The sequence below is a fragment of the Rhinolophus sinicus genome, chromosome 12, assembly GCF_057876585.1.
Source record: "Rhinolophus sinicus isolate RSI-liver-muscle chromosome 12, RSI-T2T, whole genome shotgun sequence".
NCBI lineage: Eukaryota > Metazoa > Chordata > Mammalia > Chiroptera > Rhinolophidae > Rhinolophus > Rhinolophus sinicus.
This window is the reverse complement of record NC_142512.1, coordinates 40943634-40963885: the sequence shown is the minus strand read 5'-3', so window position 1 is coordinate 40963885 and position 20252 is coordinate 40943634. Positions and strand designations below refer to the sequence as shown.

The 20252-nt window shown below is 48.0% G+C and overlaps 1 protein-coding gene across 1 annotated transcript; it reads right to left on the bottom strand.

The window, feature by feature from the left end:
* Positions 1-12105: 12105 nt before the first annotated feature.
* Positions 12106-19047, bottom strand: LOC109455815 (amine oxidase [copper-containing] 3). Its single transcript, XM_074319816.2, has 4 exons — positions 17277-19047; positions 14103-14388; positions 13216-13345; positions 12106-13008 (listed from the first exon to the last, which is right to left on the bottom strand). Exons 1-4 carry the CDS (start codon positions 18871-18873, stop codon positions 12733-12735), a joined length of 2289 nt encoding a protein of 762 aa, XP_074175917.2. The 5' UTR covers positions 18874-19047; the 3' UTR covers positions 12106-12732.
* Positions 19048-20252: the final 1205 nt, after the last annotated feature.

Here is a 20252-nt window from a genome sequence, read left to right as displayed (position 1 = left end):
AATACTCAATATATACCAATAATAACAGATGAATACAAGTCATGTTTGACTTCTGAAATTAAAAAAAGTACTCAAAGTGTAATTTTAAGTTTAATACACTTTAATTTTAATACACGGCATAATTTTAATACAGTTTTTTCCTTTCTTAAAAGGCGTATATGTTTTATTTTGGCACCCTATCTCTCTCTCTCCATATAAATATATATATTCATATTCACCAGAAAGTCAATACAATTTGATTATAGCCATGGATGTAGAAAAAGAACAAATAAAAGTAACACATGCTCAGTCATGAGAAGCAATGCTGCCTTCTCACTTGCACAAGACCAAAACCTCACACTTGGATCACTTAGGACCCTGAAGGAAGCAGGGGGCTGAATTGGGTAATAAATTGATGCATCTTCAAGGATAAGAGCCAGTGGCAATAAAACTTTTTAAAACCCACCTGAATTTCCCATTGGTAAGTTCATATTGCCTTGTAAGGGGTAGGTTGGAGACAGGGAAAAGAAACTCAGAGCTAATGAGTCTGTAGCAAAGGTTGACAACATTCCATGCTGGAAACGATTAAAACATCATCTGGGAGGTATGATCTGGAGTCTTATCCCAACCCCCCCGAGCTCCCACCCACCTCAAGCAGATGCCAACTGCCTTTGACCACATAGTCCCTGCTGGCCCAAGCAATGCTGTCCTACTGTGAGCAGCCTGGAGAGCAGGTAATGGTGGTGTTGGCTGTGGGCGGTCGGTACAGGAAGCATGTACCCGGCAGTGTTGTGGGGAAGCCTGATCTGTGTTGTCAGGACTGCTAGGCCACAGGTAGTAGGCTCCACCAGAGGAGACAGTCCCTTCCCTCCACTCACATAAGCCTTCCTTGAAAGTATTGAGTAACTATCGTAGTGATCCCTGGGGACTGGATTTTCTAGGGTCTGAGGTGAGTCAAGGGCAAATAGGGCAAATCCTTTGACAAAATATTCAAAGGCCACTGTCTGGTTTTCCACAGGGCTGCTAGGAGCCAGCCAGAGTCTCTGAGTCCACTGGGGTTCCATCATGTTCTCAGCATATGGGGGTCGGGGGTGCGGGTGGGGAGGTGGTGGCAATACAGATCCCTGTCTTCTGGAGGAACCTCAGGGAGAATGCTTATATTGATAAGAAGGTGTGATGTAGCTGATATCTGCACACAGGGCAGAGGAGGCATCCCTCTCTGGAAGGCTGCCTCCCTGGCAGGGGACCGCTTGGTCAGATCAATTGTGTATCATTATGAGACTGTCTGCTAGTTTTTACCTTCCTACCTTCCAGACCCTTCTGCTGCCTCCAGCAACTTATCATGTGCAGGAAGAGGTGAGACCCTGAAGGACCTGAGCCCGCTAGAAAGTTGACTGAAGAGAGGAATCGTGGCGTACTCAAAAGCTCAAAGGACTTGTGGCTATTTGAGGTGAATAATGTGAGCGAAGTATTTGAGTTGCTAGAGGTTTTGATGAGCATTCACTCATTTAAAGAACTCTCTCCAGGGAGGGGATTCCATCATCCTCTAACCCCCGTTGTCTTCCCTTTCAAGAAGTTCTTCAGTTTAATTCAATGAACATTTTCTGAGCAAAGCGCCACGCCTGGTTCTATGAGGAACTCAAAGTTAAATCTTGGTTGTCCTCTGGGACCTTGACATTCTAGTGGGGCAGGGAGGTTAGATATTTGCACGACTAACTTTGTCAACTGGGGAATCCTTAGATCAAAACTGAATCCATTTGTACAAATATCAGTCAGCTCCTTGTTATTTTGTCCCTCGTGAAGATGACTCAAGACTTAATGATGGCCTCTGGGTAAAGGATCAGCCGAGTCTGTGAGGCAATGGGGATGGAAAGTTAGATGGGCCGCTCTTCGACAGGAACACGAGCTGGGCACTCCTGAGGCACTTTCTCCACAAACAAATTCAGAGGCTTGGGAAATCTTGGTTTGGGAGGAACATGAAGGAAAGGGGCCAGAAAGTACAGTCTGGTTTGCCGTTAATAAGTTCAGCTGGTTCCAGAGTCCTGGCACGTTCTAATCCCAGAGCAAGGTTGACTCAAACAAGTTTACACGCTGACAGGAAAGCGAAGAGGGGAAGGAGTCCTGATTTATCCTACACCTCAACCCAAAATGACATTTATTACCAAGAAGAAATGCTGACTTTTCCTGTAGCCAAATCCTTTATTCTGGCTGGGGCTCTGGGTTCTACTGAGAGAGGAGCTGCTTTTTGGCTAAGTTATGGTCACTAGAATGGGTCTTGTCTGCACATTGTATCGGGGATGCAAAACCCAGCTTCAAGCTAAGGCTTGTCTGAGCAGCAGGGGAGATTCCTTCTAAGGGTTAAAGCCCAAACTGCAAGATGTACAGTCTTTTTTTCTTTATTTCTTTTTAGGTACCTTTTTCCCCCCCCCCCACCAAGTGATCAGTGGGGGAGGTGTTTAGGGGGTAGACAGTGAAAACTGGCTAAATCAATTGCTGTCACCTTTAAGTGAGTGACCTCGTTCATTTTTTGCAAAAATATGTTGGGGAAAGCAAGTGAAGGGAGAGGTGGATTAATTATTGTTAGCCAGTGAAAATGGCTAACTAATCTCCGGCATGGTGAGAAAGTTCAGCTTTAGGACCTTGAACTGTGCACTTCTTGTCCAGGTGAGGGGAGCATGCTGCCTGTCTCAGAATAGGCTGGACACTTTGTCCACAGAAAAATACCAGAGTGCATTTGCTTGCTTGTAAACAGTCAAAAACTCCCCGCTCACTCCCTTTTCCCTGCCACTGCAGGATCTGCCTTCTACCAAAATCAAATGAATCATCGGAACATTTACAGGAAGCACAGACTGACCAACCTCTCGGCTTTCTCCATCTTCTTTAACTCCCATCCCCCCAAAAGCTCTTGTTTCCTCCAGAGAATATCCTGTTTTCCACAAATGGTCAACCAGTTCCCTCACAACCAGATGGTGACACTTCTCCAACTTTTGGCAGTGCCAAACTACCCTAGCAGCTAGGAAACATTCTTGCTGTTAAGTTCAATCCCTCCTGCTAGGCGTTAAATTTTGTTGATGATGCACAGCAGAGGCAGGGGCAAGGGAAGTAAGCCTACAAAACAGTGGCTGGGACTATTTGGAAAAAGCTCATTGCCCCTTCTTCCTGGTCTGTACCCCAGAGGCAAAGAGGGGTTGTCCGAGGAGAGACAGGAAGTGTGAGCTAAGGACCCAGCCCCAACATGCTTTCCCTTCTTGCTTCAACTCACGATTCTTTGGAAGAATTGGGGCCAATTAAAGAAAAAGGGGAGAGAATATGTCATCAATCTCTCAGTCGTAGCTCAGCCTAGTTGGGTGTGGAATCGAGGTAGGGATTGTGGGTGGGGGAAGGTAGTAGCTTGGTGTGTTTTTCCTTAGAAGACCCTCAAAAAACATCCTCAAGCTTCCTGCAGGCAGCCCATGAGACTTCTCCTCCCCCGCTGCCATCACTAGAATTTATAAGGTAAAAAGAAAAAGAATAGGAAGATTAAAGAGCTGTGTGACCTTAGCCAAGTCCCTAGAGTTCTGTGGGTTTACTTTTGTCAACTGTAAAATGAGACTTGGTGACTTTCACCCTCCTTTCAGTTCTAACATTGTCTAACTCTGGGGTACCCCTTTGAAAGTAGCTCCAATGAGGTGGTGCCTGAGTTTTAATGACGAAACAGAAATACTTCATTACTACCAGAAGGAAAATTTGGTTTTTTTAACTAAAATATTTTCAAAAGAGTAAGAGTTTGAATGAGTATTCATTGAAGTCAGTTTTTCCTACCTCTGGACACCTTCCAAACACTGGTGCTGCCTGAAACCAGCTGAGACCTGAGGTGCACCCAGAGTCAGAGAAGCCCCCTACAATTCTCAATCAGAAGTCAGCTCCCTGCGTAGAATCTGGCATCCAGCTGAGATCTAGATTGGGGGTGGGGTCATGCCTTCCACTCTCTTCTCTCCCTACCCATTTTTTCTCCCCCAGCTCTGCCCTCTAGTCCTTTAATCAACTCTTTCTTTAATAGCTGTGGAATTTTCATCCCAACCAAAATTCGCATGTTGTACAGTCAGTTATTGTCCTTCCCTCTTCTGGAGTCCAGTTAGGGGGGACATAATTAGGAAATTAGTAGTCTTGGACCCTCTTAACCCACAACTTACTCCTTCTGAGAGTTCTCAAATGGGGACCATGATGCAGAGAAAGAGGAAGAGGTGAGGCCCTGAATTGTCCTGAAAACACACAGTGAGGTTTTCCCCACCCCCCAGGCCTGGAGAGGGCCAAGGAACTATTCTGAGCTATGAAAACACAGCAGAGCTCTGCCTGGAAGTAAACAGCCGTCTATCCGCCAACGCCTGTCTCCCTGGACACCAGTCTTCACAGTGCCTGGTCTCCAGCCAGTGGGTGGGAGAGAAAGGGAGACAGGCAAGGAGAGTCTCGCATGCCTCCGTCCTTTAGGATAGAAAGAAAAGCCAGTGTTTGTTTTCAGATTTTAAATATTTTCTTCACTTTAGTAGGTTTGGAGTGGAAGGAGGGCAGCCCTGGAATCATGTAAGTCCAGGGGATCTCTCCAACCTTGAATTCCAGAGATCAGGATGCCCATTGCTGTCTTCAACTCTGTGCAACTTCTGCCTCCTCTGCTCTTCTGGGAAGTCATCATGACCTTCTCACTGTCAAATCTGCGGGTTGGCCTTTTCTCATCCTTCTTTTTCCTTAATCTTTTGGCTACATCTGTAACTTTTGACAGATAACTGCTCTGAAATGCTTGCCCTCACTGTGCTCAGCAAGCTCTCTTCTCCTTTCTTCTCTTCCTCCTCCCATAGTCACCGTGATGTTAGACCCCACTTGGGTACCACCTGAATGTCCCATGCATTCCCCAAATGTACAAGTTCCTTCCAGACCTGTTCTTTCTCCAGACTTCTGCTTTGTAAATACATCTCCTCCTCCACTGCCATCCCATAGTCAATGAGCCTGGCAACCCTTGAATCATCCTTGATCAGGTTCTGACTTTTGCTTGATTTTCTACTCTTGCTGCCCTTTGTCAATCCCTCTGCCCTCCTACTCCTCTTCTCATGCCCCAACCCAAGCCATACTACGGACTGCTGGCAAAGGAGCCTCATAATACTGTTCTTTTCACTTAACACATAAAACATATCCAGTGGCTCCCCATTGCACACAGAATGAAGTTCAAACTCACCTACAGTCGAACCCCAGGTTATCTTTCCAGCCTTATCACTTGTAACTCCCCTTCGTGGACCCCTCACTCCAGATATACTAATGGATTTGGATTTCCCAACCATGCCTTGGTTTGCCTAACTTGTTCTTCCTTCCACCTGGAATATCATTTTCTCCATCTCCACATGTCCAGATTTTAAACATATGTCAAGGCCAAGCTAATAAAGCCTTCCCAACCCACTGATGCTTACCCAGCATCAGCTATAAGGAATCACTCTGACCTGAACTCCCCTAGCACTTAACCATTCTTAGGGCACTCAGCATGTTCAACCCTTGTATTACAATTGTTTTACATATGCCTTAACCCTTTTTCTGCTATCCTGAACCCTGAGGGCCAAGAAAGCATCCCTTCCAGCATCCAGAACTGAGCTCTGCTTACACACTTGGTGCCAGTGTGGTAAATTGTTTAAGTGGCTGTGATGGTTTCTCCCAGTGCTGCCACATGCCCCTTTGCATTGTGATTTTGCCTCTCTTCCCATCAAGACAGGAAGTTTATGTCTCCATCCTTTGAATCTGGGCTTGATCTTGTGCCTTGGCCAATGAGACATTAGCAGATATGATACAAGCAGAAGCTTGTAGAGCATTCACTCACTGAGGGCTTGCCCTCTTTGGGCTACCATTGGAACCCTGGACCACAAAGGGGAGAAGTCCAGGCTGGCCTGCTGGAGACAGTTTGCTGTAACATGTGGCCTGTCTGACAGCCAGCCCCACCAGTCAGACGTGAGTGAGGCCATCTTAGACCATTCAGCCCCAGTCTCTCTGCCAGATATCTGCCATGAGTGATCCCAGGCAACTCCAACAGAGGAACTGCCCAACTAAGCCGAGCTCAAAGAGCCAACCTACAGAATAATGAGCAAATAAAATGGTTTATTGCTTTAAGCCACTATTTTTTATGGCGGTTTGTTATGCAGTAACACCCAGTAGATGTTGGTTAATAAAATACTAAATAATAGCTAGCATTCATTGACCATTTACTATATGCCAATAACTAGTCTTGGAAAATTACACAGATTAACTCACTTAATCCTCATAAAAATCCTGGTATAGATTTTATTACTGTCCCCATTTTCAGGGGATGAAAGTGAGGCCCAGAAAAGTTAAATACGTTGCCAGGTCCAAACCTCAGCAATCTGGCTCCAGAAGCTGCACTATAAACCATTATACCATGTTGCAGAATGAGGAAAACATTAACTCATTGATTTGCTGCCTCAGATACATACATGCTGAATTCTATAGCATTTGGGGGTCCAATGCCCAGCCGATGCTTCTAACCTTCCCACACCATGTCATCTTAGGTTTGCTCCAGGTACTGGGCCCCTCCTGCCTGCTTCAGGGAAAGCCCAGCATGGGGAACTGATTTACAGACATGCCATCTGTCTGTCTGTCACATCTCCTTCTTACAACCTTTGTTGGGTTGCTGGTTCCAGCGGTACAGGTTTCATCTGGAGAGGAAATGCTCGGGCTCAACATGTCAGTGTTGCCCTTTTGCGCTGTGTCCTAGCTTAACCTGTGCAACCAGGGATATTTTTCACTCGGAATCTTTGTATTTCCTTAGATCTCCTTTTTTAGAGGTAATCAAAGGAGAAACTGGATATGAAATGACTTTTTACAAGACAAAGAATTACTTGACTATAACAACTGTTATTGTTTGTTTAGATTTTAACAAAGATGTATTTAAGCACCCATAATGGGCATGACAGCATGGGCACCATGCCACCAAGGCCAACAGGATATGGTTCTTGCCCAGGAAGCTCAGGTTCTATGATGAGCAATGAGGGGAGGACACATGTAGACAATGAACTAGAGTTCAGTGTGTGAACATCCATTGGAGAGTTTTGTTTAAAGTACTAAGGTAGCAAGGAGAACAAAGCAATGAGCAGGAAAAGATGGAGGGGGTGATATTTGAGTTGGGTTTTAGAGGATGAATAAGGTATCACTAGATGAAGACAGGAGGAAGGGGAAAGAGGAAGGAACCAGAGGAAGGGGGGAGGGGAGTGCATGGACGGACGCATGAGTGGGTGGGGACAGCCTATGTGGGGACGGGCACAAGGTTGGGACAGTCTGGAGTGCAGGGCTTCAAGATGGTAGGGGGTGGGAACCCAGTCTATAGACAATCTAATGTGCCCTGGAGAGTGGGACACTCTGAAGATTTATAAGGGGCAGCTGGCCAAGCAAAAACTATAGGAGGGGGAGGGAAGGAAGGTGGGAATTCGCTTACAGTGAGTCTCTGCTCAGGTAGTTAGACATGAAGTCCACGGCGAGGCTGGTGTGGATTGTGTCATGAGAGTCTGGCTTTCTCTAGGACACCTCACAATGGTTTCTTGGTGTGGGGACAGAGCCCCAGAAAGCAGTTTCCAGGCTCTCGGCCTCACATAGAAAGGTGCTGGCTCAGGTAGTAAATGGCCATCAACTGTGATTACATGGCCATCAGCTGCAACCAGGGAGCCATTGGCCACTAATATAACTGCTATGGCTACGCTAGCAGAAAATGGGGGCTACCAAAAAGATGGTGGCTGGGCCTGCAAGCGGCACAGTGAGGGTTGAGAATTGTGTGGCTCCCACTTCCTGTGCCTCCAACCCAACCGCCAGCCCAGCAAGAATATAATAGTACGACTCCCCTACCTATGGCTCCTTGGGTGTTCCTTTTTGGCCTCACCATGTCCTGTGAGATCCCGCATGACACCCCGCAGACCGCCTTGCATAACAAATGGCGCAGTGAGCAGGGTGCCCCACATGACACTTGGTGAAATCACCACAGTCCCAGGGCGGTGGTCGTGGTGGTGGTGGTGTGGGGGGAGGGAGCTGCCTAAATCAGAAACCAGGTTTATCAGCTCACCAAGGGGGATTGTCTTTCCAGGAAGATCTAAATTTACCAAAGTAACATGTGAAGGTTAATCTTCATTTACAGTAAGTGTCAAGAAAAACAATTATGATCAGAATACCAATTAGTTGATTTACACAAGAGATTTAACTGATTTGCCCATTTCTTCCCATGAGCAAGGTGTGGTGGAAAGCTGGCCCATCAAGCTGTGAACCAGAATCAGCAGCTGGTCATGAGACAGGTTTGATAGGGCCTGGGGCTGCCATCTGTGTGGCTAATGTGCCTCCAGGGCTGAACTGGCCTTGGGCGCGTCCTCTGCTCCAGACACGGTTGGATTGTCACTGCCAGGGCAGCCTCTGTAATGCTCCTTTTCTGTGCCTTCGGACAGACATATTCTTTATGTACCTTAAACCCCTGGCCAGCTTGGAACTGCACTGCTCTCCCAGGGTTTTCTCAACCTTGGCTACATGTTAGAGTCACCTGGGGGAAATTTACGTTGCTAATGCCTGAGCGACACCCCCAGAGATTCTGATTTCATTGGTATGAGGTGCAGCCTGGAAATGTGGAGTTTTTACAAGCTCCCCCGTGATTTCAGGTACAATACAGGTTGAGCTTTTGCTTTAAGGCAATTGTGCATGTTCCTGCTCAGGTCCACTGAGTGTTGATTTTCCTCTTAGAGGATCACTTACCATGGATCAGGTGCCAAGTGCTTCTCAAGCATTACCTTGTTTAATTCTTTAACCAGGCCTGCCAGTCAGTGACGAAGGGCAGGGGTACAGGGGACGGCAAGCAGGTATAATTCCACAAAGACCTAATTTCAATCCCAGCCCCACCACGTAATAGCCAGCTGACTTGGGGCAAGTTACTTAATCCCTCTGAAACGTAGTTTCTCTTCTGTAAAAAGGGAATAATAATATTCTCAAGGTTGTTGTGAGGAATAAATGAGGTAACAGAGGGAAATCAACTAGCTCATCATAGTCTCCACCATATTGGCTCTATTTCAAAGGGAGAAGTGGGAGAGACTGAGACATCACATTCTTTGAGGGTCCTCGAGAAAGGGGAGCCCCTATCATATTCTGGTCAAGGAGTTCGAGAAACATGCAGTGGGAAGGTGTCTGAAACCAACCCCCGTGAGAATGCTATAATCTATTTCCCTTCACAGGATCCAGATGTGGGAAGGAGGAATGTTACAGAAGATATAGAACCCACCTGAGCCTGAGCAGAGCACACGTGGCCAACCATTGGCCACAGGCCAAGTGTTGGAGTGGGGATAGGAGGCAGGCGCCCCTAAGAGGCCAGGCCAGGGAGGTCGCAGGAATACTCTGTGTGTGTGTGTGTGTGTGTGTGTGTGTGTGTGTGTGTGTGTATGTGTTCGAGGCCCCTTCAACGGGATCTGTAGGTCCTCGAGTCTCTGGAGGGCCTGCATTCCCCGGGGTACCCTCTCACTTGTCAGGTTCCTGCTAGATCTTTGCTATTCTGACCCTTTGGATCTCTCTGGGTTGCATTCCTCAGGGTCTGCTTGCTTCTTTCTTTCTTTTTTTTCCTTCCCTGCAATTTTTTTTTTAATTTATTGGGGTGACAATTGTTAGTGAAATTACATAGATTTCAGGTGTACAATTCTGTATTACATCATTTATAAATCCCATTGTGTGTTCACCACCCAGAGTCAGTTCTCCTTCCATCACCATATAATTGATCCCCCTTACCCTCATCTCCCACCCCCCACCCCCCTTACCCTCGCTTGCTTCTTTCTTGTGGCTGGAAGGATATGTTCCCAGGAGAGCTGCAATGGGACTGCCTCGGGGTCTTCTCTTGGGAGTTGTCTGTGCACATACCCCTTTGGTGGGCCTCAAGCCTCAGTGGGGAGCCCCACTGCACACACATCGGTCAGCAAGCGAGCCACAGCAGCAGAGTCCCCCATGCAGCCGAGGGCCACAGGTCCCCTCTCTTCATCCCTGCACCTGGAGAAGCAGAGGTGAAACAGCCAAGAGAAGCCTTCTTGGCTCCCCCACAGCTTTTGTTTTGAGGACAAGATGAGAGCATTTACATCCATCTTGGTCCAAATTTCTTTAAACAAGAAAACACAAGTCAAAACATGATATTTATTTGGGCTGAGAGGGTAAAGAGAAGCTAAATCACTGATCTGAGAAGCAAAATAGAAAGAAGAGTCAGTAACAGCAAACCAGCTCTGCCTCAACCCTTTCCCATCCGAGCACTTGTTACCATATCCTGCTGTTATTCTTGAATCGAGAATGTGGCTTCCCTGGTATTTATTTTTTGTATGACGGTCCCTTTGCCAGAACTTAGTTCCTTTCCAGCTCCCTTGGTTGAGCCTGGGGTAGTTCTTGAGGGACCCACAGGACCCCCGTGGTATCTGAGTTCCCAATTTGCCATTTCCCTCTAGTCACAAGATGAGCTGGACCCAGATCTCTGTGCCCTGAACTGCCCTCTTGCCAGTGCCTATTCTGGTCAAGCAGTGTGAGAAACATGCAGCGGGAAGGGCCTATCCAGGCAGTGCCCTCCCCTGTGGCTGGGTCAGTGCCCTGGGCTTCCTGATGAGGAAGAAGCCCCCTTTTTTCCTGACCTCATGCCCCACTTTCTAGAAAAGACACTGACAAAGTGGGCAAGCTATTGAAGCAGAGGTGTGGACACTTCCTACCACATGGATTTCTCTGGCCTGGAGGCACTTAAGAAAGCTTGCTCTTTGAGCCCTACCTCTTCCCCACTTTACTCCTGCCCCCACTCTCCTTTCTGGAAAATATCCCAGTGCTTATTTATGCCCATCCAAAGTCCACACCCCAGGAGGAACATCAAGGATGTGAGGCCCTGGGGCCTGTGGCCTGACCAGGCGGGACTGATCCCCTGGGACGCCCCGGGCTCAGATGCATGCCAAGCCCTGATCAGGCAGCTCCTGGCCTGGTTGCCTGAGCTCCTGAGGGTTTTTGGTTCCTACCTTCAGTGACATTCTGGGCATTTATGCTGGCTGCTGCCCCTTAATGCAAGCCACAGTCACCGATGGCCCTAGGAACAGATGACCCTTAACATTCACCCACAAAACTCCCTGAACTGCTGCTGTCACGTGACCATCCTACCCCCTCTCATCCTTCCCCACATGGTCTATATAAATGGCAGGAAATTGGAAGAAGATTATTTGGCAGCGTAGATAGATGACAAGGTGACAGGAGGAATCTTTTTGTTCAGCTCATGAGAGGTGGAGAGATAAGGTGAGGAAAGCTGTCCAGGGACAAATGTCGCCCACAAGGAAACAACCAGGGATTGTCCTTCTCTCACATAAGACAGCCGCCTGCATGTCCAAGGCTTTTCCAATCCAGGGATGGAGGCGGACACTGGAATTGAGGGATGGGGGGATTATAGGACCCGAGGCAGCAGAGACACCCCCACAGGACCTCAGAGGGAATATCAGGGAGTAGAAGCTGAAGTAAGAGGAAAAGGAGTGAGAAGAAAGGGCAGAGAAAGAATGTGCTAAGACTACAGGGAATGAAGACAGACAAGCACCTTGTCTTCTGGGACAAGGGCCTTGAGAGAACAGCTGGTCTCCAGCGGCCTCACCTCCATATTCAAGACCCAGGGCAGAAAAGGAGCTGGGCAGGCCCAAGAAAGCTTCTGAATGTACTTAATGCCACTGACCTGTACATTTAAAAATGATCCAATGGTAAATTTGACCACAATAAAAAAGAAAGAAAAAGAAAAAATGGTGCAGTCACTTTAGAAAACAGTCAGACAGTTCCTCAAAAGGTTACACATAGAATTACCATATGACCCAGCTATTCCACTCCCAGGTATACACGCAAGAGAAATGGAAACATAAGTCCACATGAAAACTTGTACATGAATGTTCAAAGCAGCAGTATCTATAATAACCAAAAAGTGGAAACAACCCAAATGTCCATCAACCGATGAATGGATAAACAAAATGTGCTGCATCCATACAACAGAATATTATTCAGCTATAGAGGAATGAAGTCCTGATTTATGACACAACATGGATGTACATGCAAAACATTATGCTGAGTGAAAGAAGCCAATCACAAAAGACCACATGTTATGTAGATCGATTTATATGAAATGTCCAGAATATAGGCAAATCTACAGTGACAGAAAGCTTAGTGGTTGCCCAGAGATGGGAAGGGGCTGAAGGGAAATAGGAAGTGACTGCTAATTGCTATGGGGTTTCCTTCTGGGGTGAGGAAAATGTTCTGGAATTAGATAGTGGCAATAGTAGCACAAATTTATGAATAGACTAAACCCACTAAATTATACACACATGTTAAAAGGGTGAATTCTATGGTATATGAATTATACCTCATAAAAAATAAGATTACAAAATTGTTAGAAAAACAGGAGTCTTCTGGGGAAAAGCTTGGCCCTCACTCCAAGCTCCCAGCTAGCCATTCCTCTCCTCTCTGGGATGGGAACACAGCAGGTTTGGTGGCAGCAAAGCTGAGTCCCTGTGTATCAGGCATCACAGGCTCAGGATGCTCTCAATAGAGAGGGGGATGAAAAGGAGGGAGATGGGAGAGAGAGGAACTTGGGGTCAGGGAGGAGGGGACCTCAGGGTGTGAGAAAGGAGACGAGGGCACCAGGCTTCCTGGCCCAGTGCCCACTGCTCCCCCTACCCAACACCTTGACCTTCGGGCCCCAGACACATTCCCCATCCCAGGCACCGCCTACTCATGAGAGAAGCCCCCGTGAGAGAAGGCAGGGAGGTCAGGGACACAGGCAGCAGCCTGGGGGAGGCAAGCCAGGGGGTTGACCTCACAGGCCGTAGCATCCTGGTCCCCCCGGAAGAAGATGGAGTCAGCAGAATCAGAGGAGGGGTCCTGGTCAAAGAAGTTGTAGGGTCGGAGGAAGAAGCCCACACCATTCCCCACAGTCACCGTGTTGGGGATGTCCTCTGCATGTGGGATGTGCAGGAAACCGGCTGTCACCCAGGCCACCAAGTCCTAGCAGGGGAGAAGGGAGAGGATCATGAGGCCTGGCTTTGCTAAGGACACGCCTGCCTCCCACAGTAGCCTTGTGTGTAAGGATCCAGCTCCCTAACCCAGGAGAAATGTGAAATCATAAAGCTTCATTTCTTAGTGGGTTCTGCAGACCCCAAGGCACCTGGCTTGGGAGAGAGTGAAGTGGCTCATCTTTGCTCCTTAACTGACCTGCCCTGCAACAGTCTCATTATTGATGAAGTCACTGAAATCCACAGTCGGTGTCCAAGGGTCGTTCAAATTGTAGATGCTGGTGCTGCTGGGCTCCTCCTCCTTCCGCTGGGTCACAGCCAGCTGGTACCTATAGGAGATTTGGATTAGACCCACAGGTCATCAACCGGTCCTACTGTCTGAAGCTGCACTGAAAACACACAGGAATAACTGAGCACAAAGGTCGCAGGGTAGCAAGCCTCTTCATTATTCTCTGTTCAGTTCCCATTTCCTCTCTGTCTCTCTCTCTCTCTGTCTCTCTGTCTCTCTCTCTCTCTCGTTCGTAGAGTTTTCACATTTATTCAATATCCTGTATCTCAAACATCAACTGGCCCATTGTTCAGACTTCAGGTCCAAGTGTCACTGGTGCATCCATCCAGATCAGAGCCTGGGCCCTGGATACTTGTGCACGGACGGGGCCTGATTCCTATTTTAGTCAATGGCAGTATTGCAAATGCCTGGATTTTAGGGAATACTCCCTCAGATCTGTGTTTCTCTCTTACTCTTTGTTTTTCCCTCCAACTTTTATTGTGAACATTTTATACCTACAGAAAAGTTGAAAGAATAGTATAGTGAACACCTATAACCCAGATTCTACCTCTAACACTTTATTATATTTGATTCCTCATGTAACTCTCCATTCATCCATCCATCCATTAGGCTTTATTTTAAATGGCTAAGGATTGTGGCCACAGGACTGTGTGTGTATGAGTGTGTGCGCATGAGTGTGTGTGTGTGTGTGTGCATGCACACCCATAGGAGGTGGTGAAACCTGGTTTCCCAGCAACACCTGGCTCTTCTTACAGTCCATCTTCCCCAGCCTGACACCTCCCCCTCCCCCCACTCACCTCCCCCAGCTGAAGGCTCTCTCCATGGAGCTGTTCTGGGGCAGAGGCTCCCCAGCAAAACTGAACACCTGGATGCGGTAGCCCCGCGGGTGACCCCACTTGTTGCTGTGGTTGCTGGCCAGGTACAGGTAGCGAGGGTGGGTGCTTCCCAGAGGAAAGGCGGCCTGCTCCTCTGTCTCTAGCCGCTTCCGGGTCACCTGCAGCCTCTGCATCTGGTGCTCAGGGCTCCAGGGTACCACCGTGGGGACAAAGGCCATATCCTCAGCCCAGACCCAGTTCTCCAGTCCTGTGGGTGCGAGGGAGGGACAGGAGGGGGGGTGGAGGGAGGAAGAGTGGAGGGAGGAAGAGTGGAGTGAGGTCTGGTCATGCAGCTGCCCTGCCCCCACCTGGCTTCAGAGGCGGAGTCAAAGAGAAGCCGCGAACTCAGTGTGCCCCTTCTTCCCTTGCCTCTCCCCAATATATTCCTGATGCAGAGATTTGGAGAAGGTCCCTCTCCCTGATGTCGTCTCTGGTACCAATCCTAGATGCCTTGTGACTGGGCCTTCTCTGACCTCCCTTTGAGGGGCTCCAAGGGGAAGGGGCTTCACCTGAGTTTGGAGCAGTCTAGCCGCAATATGCAGAGTCACGATCTTTCTGACCTCAGGAAGAGGTCTGCACCTCATATCTGAAGCCCTATGGCATCACCAGAACCACCTTATCATGAAAATAATAACAGCCATAGCTCACATTTGTTGTACCTGAAGGCGCTCTGCACAGGCAGCGTGCTTTACATGTATTGATGATTTACTTGTATAACAATCTTAAAGAGGAGCTACAGTTGTCCCCATTTTACAGATGGGACAACTGAGGCCTAGAGAATTTAAATAACATGCCGTGTAACCAAGGGTACATGGTTAGTATTGTGACAGTGCTTGAGGACCCAGGTCTTAGTCTGGCTCTACACTGCCTGCATGTCAGCACATAGAGGAAACAAACACACAGTGGCCCCACCACACATGGGCAGTAGACACGTGGGCCAGAGGGAAGGTAAGTGAGACTCTGGGCCCAATGCTGCTGGAGCTTGGAGGTGTTTCCCATAGTTTGGAGTTTAGAGTAGAGCCAAAGACAGTCTGTTCAACAGAAAGTTTGGAGTTTTGAATGATTCGTTAGAGTCTAACTATGTCCCATATTAGAAATTAAGTTAAATAATCCGTGACCAAAGAGCAGTAAACCAAAACATGCTGGACGCTCCCTCCATACCTTCCAAGACCAGAAGAGAATAGAGACTGTTTAACCAACCCCTCAGTTCCCTTTTGTGGATTCACTGCCCGTAGTTCACACCCCAGGGTTTCCACATGTCGGTGACAATTAAAGGCCAAGAGTTCTTTCTGGTACAGCCACACAAATGGACTACTGTAGATAATACAACAATAGCTAGTACTTCTCACTACGTGTTAGGCACTATTCCAGGAGCTTTAAGAGTCATCATTGCTTAGATGCAGAATAAAGAGATGTGTGTGTTGGTCAGAATATACACATACATATCTTAGCTAAGTCCAACGACAGAGCCAAAGAGCAATAAGATCCCAGTCATAGTGAGCACACCTGGGACCCAGATCTTGGTTTCTAAATACTGTTCTCCAATGGAAGGAACCAGAGCTCCTTGGAGAAGTGGTTGATTGACTTCAGGGCTGGAGCAGGAAAAAAACAAGATGGAATTGGAACATCTGGTGGGGTCAGAAAATAAAGAAGTGCTCAAAAAAGGGTGGAGGCATGTCAAAAGCACACAGAAACCAAACCGAAAGATGTCCCAATGGCCAAAACTGAAATAATTTAAGAAACAAATAAATGATAGTTCTGGGAGGACTGGATTACAACACTTAGAACAAAATAAATATCTATGAATCCTACAATTATGAATAAATCATTACATGTATAAATAAGTGAAAAGAGAGGGATAACTCTTTCTTATGGAGAATTCCTATTAATAAATGTATAGAGAATAGGGAAGAAAATTTAAACTACCAGGAGGGGAACACTACAGTAATAATTGTTGCAGGAAAAATCCACCAATTGATGGTAAAATTAGTGGGCAAGAATTTAAGAAGAAAAGAAATAGAGTATTTGCATAACATCAAAGTAATTTCCCCCAAGATATTTATTAATTGAAAATGGAGGATGGTGAACACACAATGGGATTTATAGATGATGTAATACAGAATTGTACACCTGAAATCTATGTAATTTTACTAACAATTGTCACCCCAATAAATTAAAAATAAATAAATTTTAAAAAAATTTAAAAAAGAAAATAAAATGTAAAAATATTAACTTTTACAATGGAGAATGTCAGACGACATCACTGTAACCAAGGGATTGAGGTCAATATCACTGATAATAAAATATATCGACAGCATGTACCGCTTGATATGATGCAATGAGAATGACAAAATGACATACCATCATGTTTCTCCTCCATTACAATGTAGGCCTCCTGAGAGCAGGAATGTCATTTCTTTTGTTGAATTGTGTTAGTGTAGTGCTTGGCACAAATATGCATTCAATATGTTTGTTGTTTGCATGAATGATACGTTATTATGTAAAAAACCAGAAATAGGGGCGTGGTGGGGTGGGAGATGGGGGGTAGGGGGTGGTTGATGAGGGTAAGGGGGATCAAATATATGGTGATGGAAGGAGAACTGACTCTGGGTGGTGAACACACAATGGGATTTATAGATGATGTAATACAGAATTGTACACCTGAAACCTATGTAACTTTACTAACAATTGTCACCCCAATAAATTAAAAAAAAACCAAAAAACCAGAAGTGGCAAAACAAATATACATTATGATCCAAATTTGGTAATAAAAAAAATCTAAATATGTGTATCAGTATATCATATTTATACATAGTATACAATATAGTAAATTCTGTAATTGCAGATGCAATATTTTAAAATATGGAAGAATTTTTTTTTCCTACCCCACCACTTGACTAGAACTTTTGAAAGAATTTCTTTTAAGTGTGGAAGAATAACTGATCTGCTAAGGGTGAAAATCTCTTAGGAATCCAATGACTTTCACATTTATGTCATATACTTTTACCTTTTTAATGTTTCAATGATAATTTTTAAAGCTTGGTATGGAGACTTCGGCCCCCTTTTCTGCAATCCTTGCCCACAGGGATGTCTTACCTCCTACATCCAGGTCCACCTTGAAGTGAGCGCTGTGGGTGTGGGCGGTGCCCAGCGTGTGCTGCCCAACCTGGTTCCCGTACCTTCGGGCAGCACCAAAGAGGAACGCTGAGCTGATGTAGCCCGTGGCATGGAATTTGACTTCTATGGCCCCACTGGGGTAGAAGACCATATCCCACACATAGTCGTAATTGAGCATGGTAGACACAGATCTGACGACCAGCACTGTCTCTGTAAGGCCCCCAAAATAGTGGGGGTGAATATCTGAGTGGTGTCGCCTCAAGGGCAAGCCCTGGTTCTGTTCAAACACACAAAAGGCATCTCGTATTGTCTTGGGGGTTTGGGACTCCAACAGGAAGTGCCAGTCCATGTAGGTTGCCAGGTAGGGGCAGTCCACCCCACGCGTCAGGGGCGAAGAGAAGTGGCCCAAACCAAAGCCACCATCTGTGTACCGGCTTCTCAGAGCACAAGGAGAATTGCCACCATAGACCGTCAAGGCCTCCTGGACGCTGACTTCATAGGCCACTCTCTCCCCTTGGAAGTGGATGTCAAAGACCCTTGGGCCACTGAAAGCTCCGAGGCCAAAGGAGAAAGTCCACAATGACGAAGCCACTTGACTCCCCTGGACACTGAAGCGGGGGCCCTGAGGATAGAACTGCAGAGGGGGAGCCGGGCCTGGGGGCACCGGGGACTTCAGGGACCAGGACGCACCTGTGCCATTGTCTGGGATCAGCACCACATTCACCAGGCCAGCTTCAAACTGGTCCTCCAGCTGGGCCAGACTCTCATAGTAGCGGCCTTGGAAGAACACCTTCCGGATGGTCCAGCGGGCAGGGTCCAGAGCCTTGTGGTCTACCAGCAGCTCCAACCCCACGGGGTGCAGGTAAAACCCAGCCCCTGAGATGTTGTAGTAGAGGCCAAACCAGGTGGCCCGGTCCCCTGATTGTAGACCTCGGGGGGCTGTATTCATTGTCACGAGGTTCCTTCCTTGGCGTTCATAGAAGCAGCAGTGGTGGAGAAGACCAGTAGCCTGGGGCAGCTCTCTGTCGAAGATCATCTGGTCTATGTCCAGGTACTCTCGCATCAGCACGGGGCGTCGGTGATAGGGCAGGGGGCCCCCGTGACGCTCCACGGTCACATCCCGAATGTAGGAGGGGTGCGGAAGTGGCCCCACCACCAGCTCACTCACGTTGGGCTGGGCCTGTCCGCCAAAGAAGACGATGGCCAGTGCCTCCCGGGGAGGCGGAGGGCGCCCCCGGTCCAGGTGGGCCAGGGCTGCAGCCTTGGGGGGCAGCTGCAGTTCCACCGAGAAGATGCAGTTGTCTGAGGGGCGGGCCTGGGCTGCATCGACCAGGCCTGGCCCCAGCTGCTGGGTCAGAAAGCTCATCACGGCCGTCAGCTCCTCTTGGCTCAGGTCTGCAAACAGCTGGCTCTGGCCAGGGTGTGTCCAGGGCTGGGCACTGGGAGTTACGGAGGGGCAGTGGGGAGGCTGAACAGGTGTACATTCCCTCTCAACTCCTTCGTCACTCCCAGTCCCACCTTCACCCACGCCTATCACCAGAACACTACACAAGGACAAAATAATGAAGACAGCCATAGCTAAAGCTTCAGGGCTGTCTTCAGGTTCTTGATTTGGAATGCAGAATGGGAGACAGAAAGCTAAATAGACAGGACCTAGATGCGGGATGCCTCTTATAGTCTCTGGAGTTTCCTGGTCTCTGGGTGGTGCTGCTGGGCCAGAGGCATGTTGGGTACATTGAAGACAATCAGCCAAGGCCAGAGGGTTGGGTGGGGGTAGAGCTGAAGCTGGAAGGGGCCAGGGTCAGGCCAGGCTTGGGAGGTGGGGCCGAGGTAGAACCCTGGACTTTAAGTGGCCCACGTAATCCTCTGTCCGCCTGTTCCAAATCAAACACTCAGGGTCAGGGTTGGGGAACTAAGTGGGGGAGGGGTTGGCTTTGGAGATTACACAGCTGGAGGGAGGCAAGAGGGAGACGTGACAGGGGCAGAACAGGCCTACTGTTGGGTTCTTCCTCCACCCTTCACGTTGAACCTTTCTCCTGACCACCAGGCTGCAAGTGAAACTCACCTGCCCACACCTCTCCATCCAGATTCCCTGCTTCGTTCCTCTAGTTTGTGGTACAATCCAGGCTCTGTTCCTCGGCAATCTGTCCCTTATCGACCAGAACTCTACCAGCAGCCCAGGGATGCTTGAGAATAATCCTGAGAACACAAAACACCTGGGAGGAGCTGGGGGCCCAACGGGCTGAGCCAGGTCAAAAATGTGCAGGCCTTGAGCACCCTAAGTCACTGGAGCATGCAGGGTGTGGGGCCGGTTAGAAGTTGGAGGAGTTGTAAGGGCTGCAGAGTGTAAGAGATACCACCACCACCACCACCACCACCACCACCACCACCACCACCACCTTGAGCTGGACTGATGGGCCAGGTCAGAGGACAGGGGGCCTGGAAAACTGGCTGGAATTAACCTAGCCGCCCACAACCCTCAGCTCCAGGAAACCCTTCTCCAAAATGTTGCAGAGGCAGAGAGCAAAGCCGCCTCCATTCTCTACCAGGTGATGTGCAGAAGACCACCATGATTGGAGAGCCAGGTCCTGAAGGGGACTGAAAGAGACTAAAGGTGCCAGACTGGGGACATGCTTCTCTCGTGAGCCTGAGGGAGAATCCTTTCCCAGCTGGATATGTCCAGGAAGACTTTCCTACAAACAGAAATTATTCTGACCTTGCAGACAGAATGCATTCCCATGGCAGAGAATGGGATGACATTCCAGCTGAAGAGAACAGAAGGTACAGAAACTTCAGACAGCCTCAGCATGGGCAGAGAATGGCCAAAAGGTCAGAGTATTCAGCGTGATGTGGGGACAGGAAGGAGGGCAGGCAGAAGAGCTAAGGAAGCCTTGTGTGGTTTGTGTTTTAAGCAAGGTAGGTAGTAGTAATTCAAGGAAGACATCGCAGAACCTG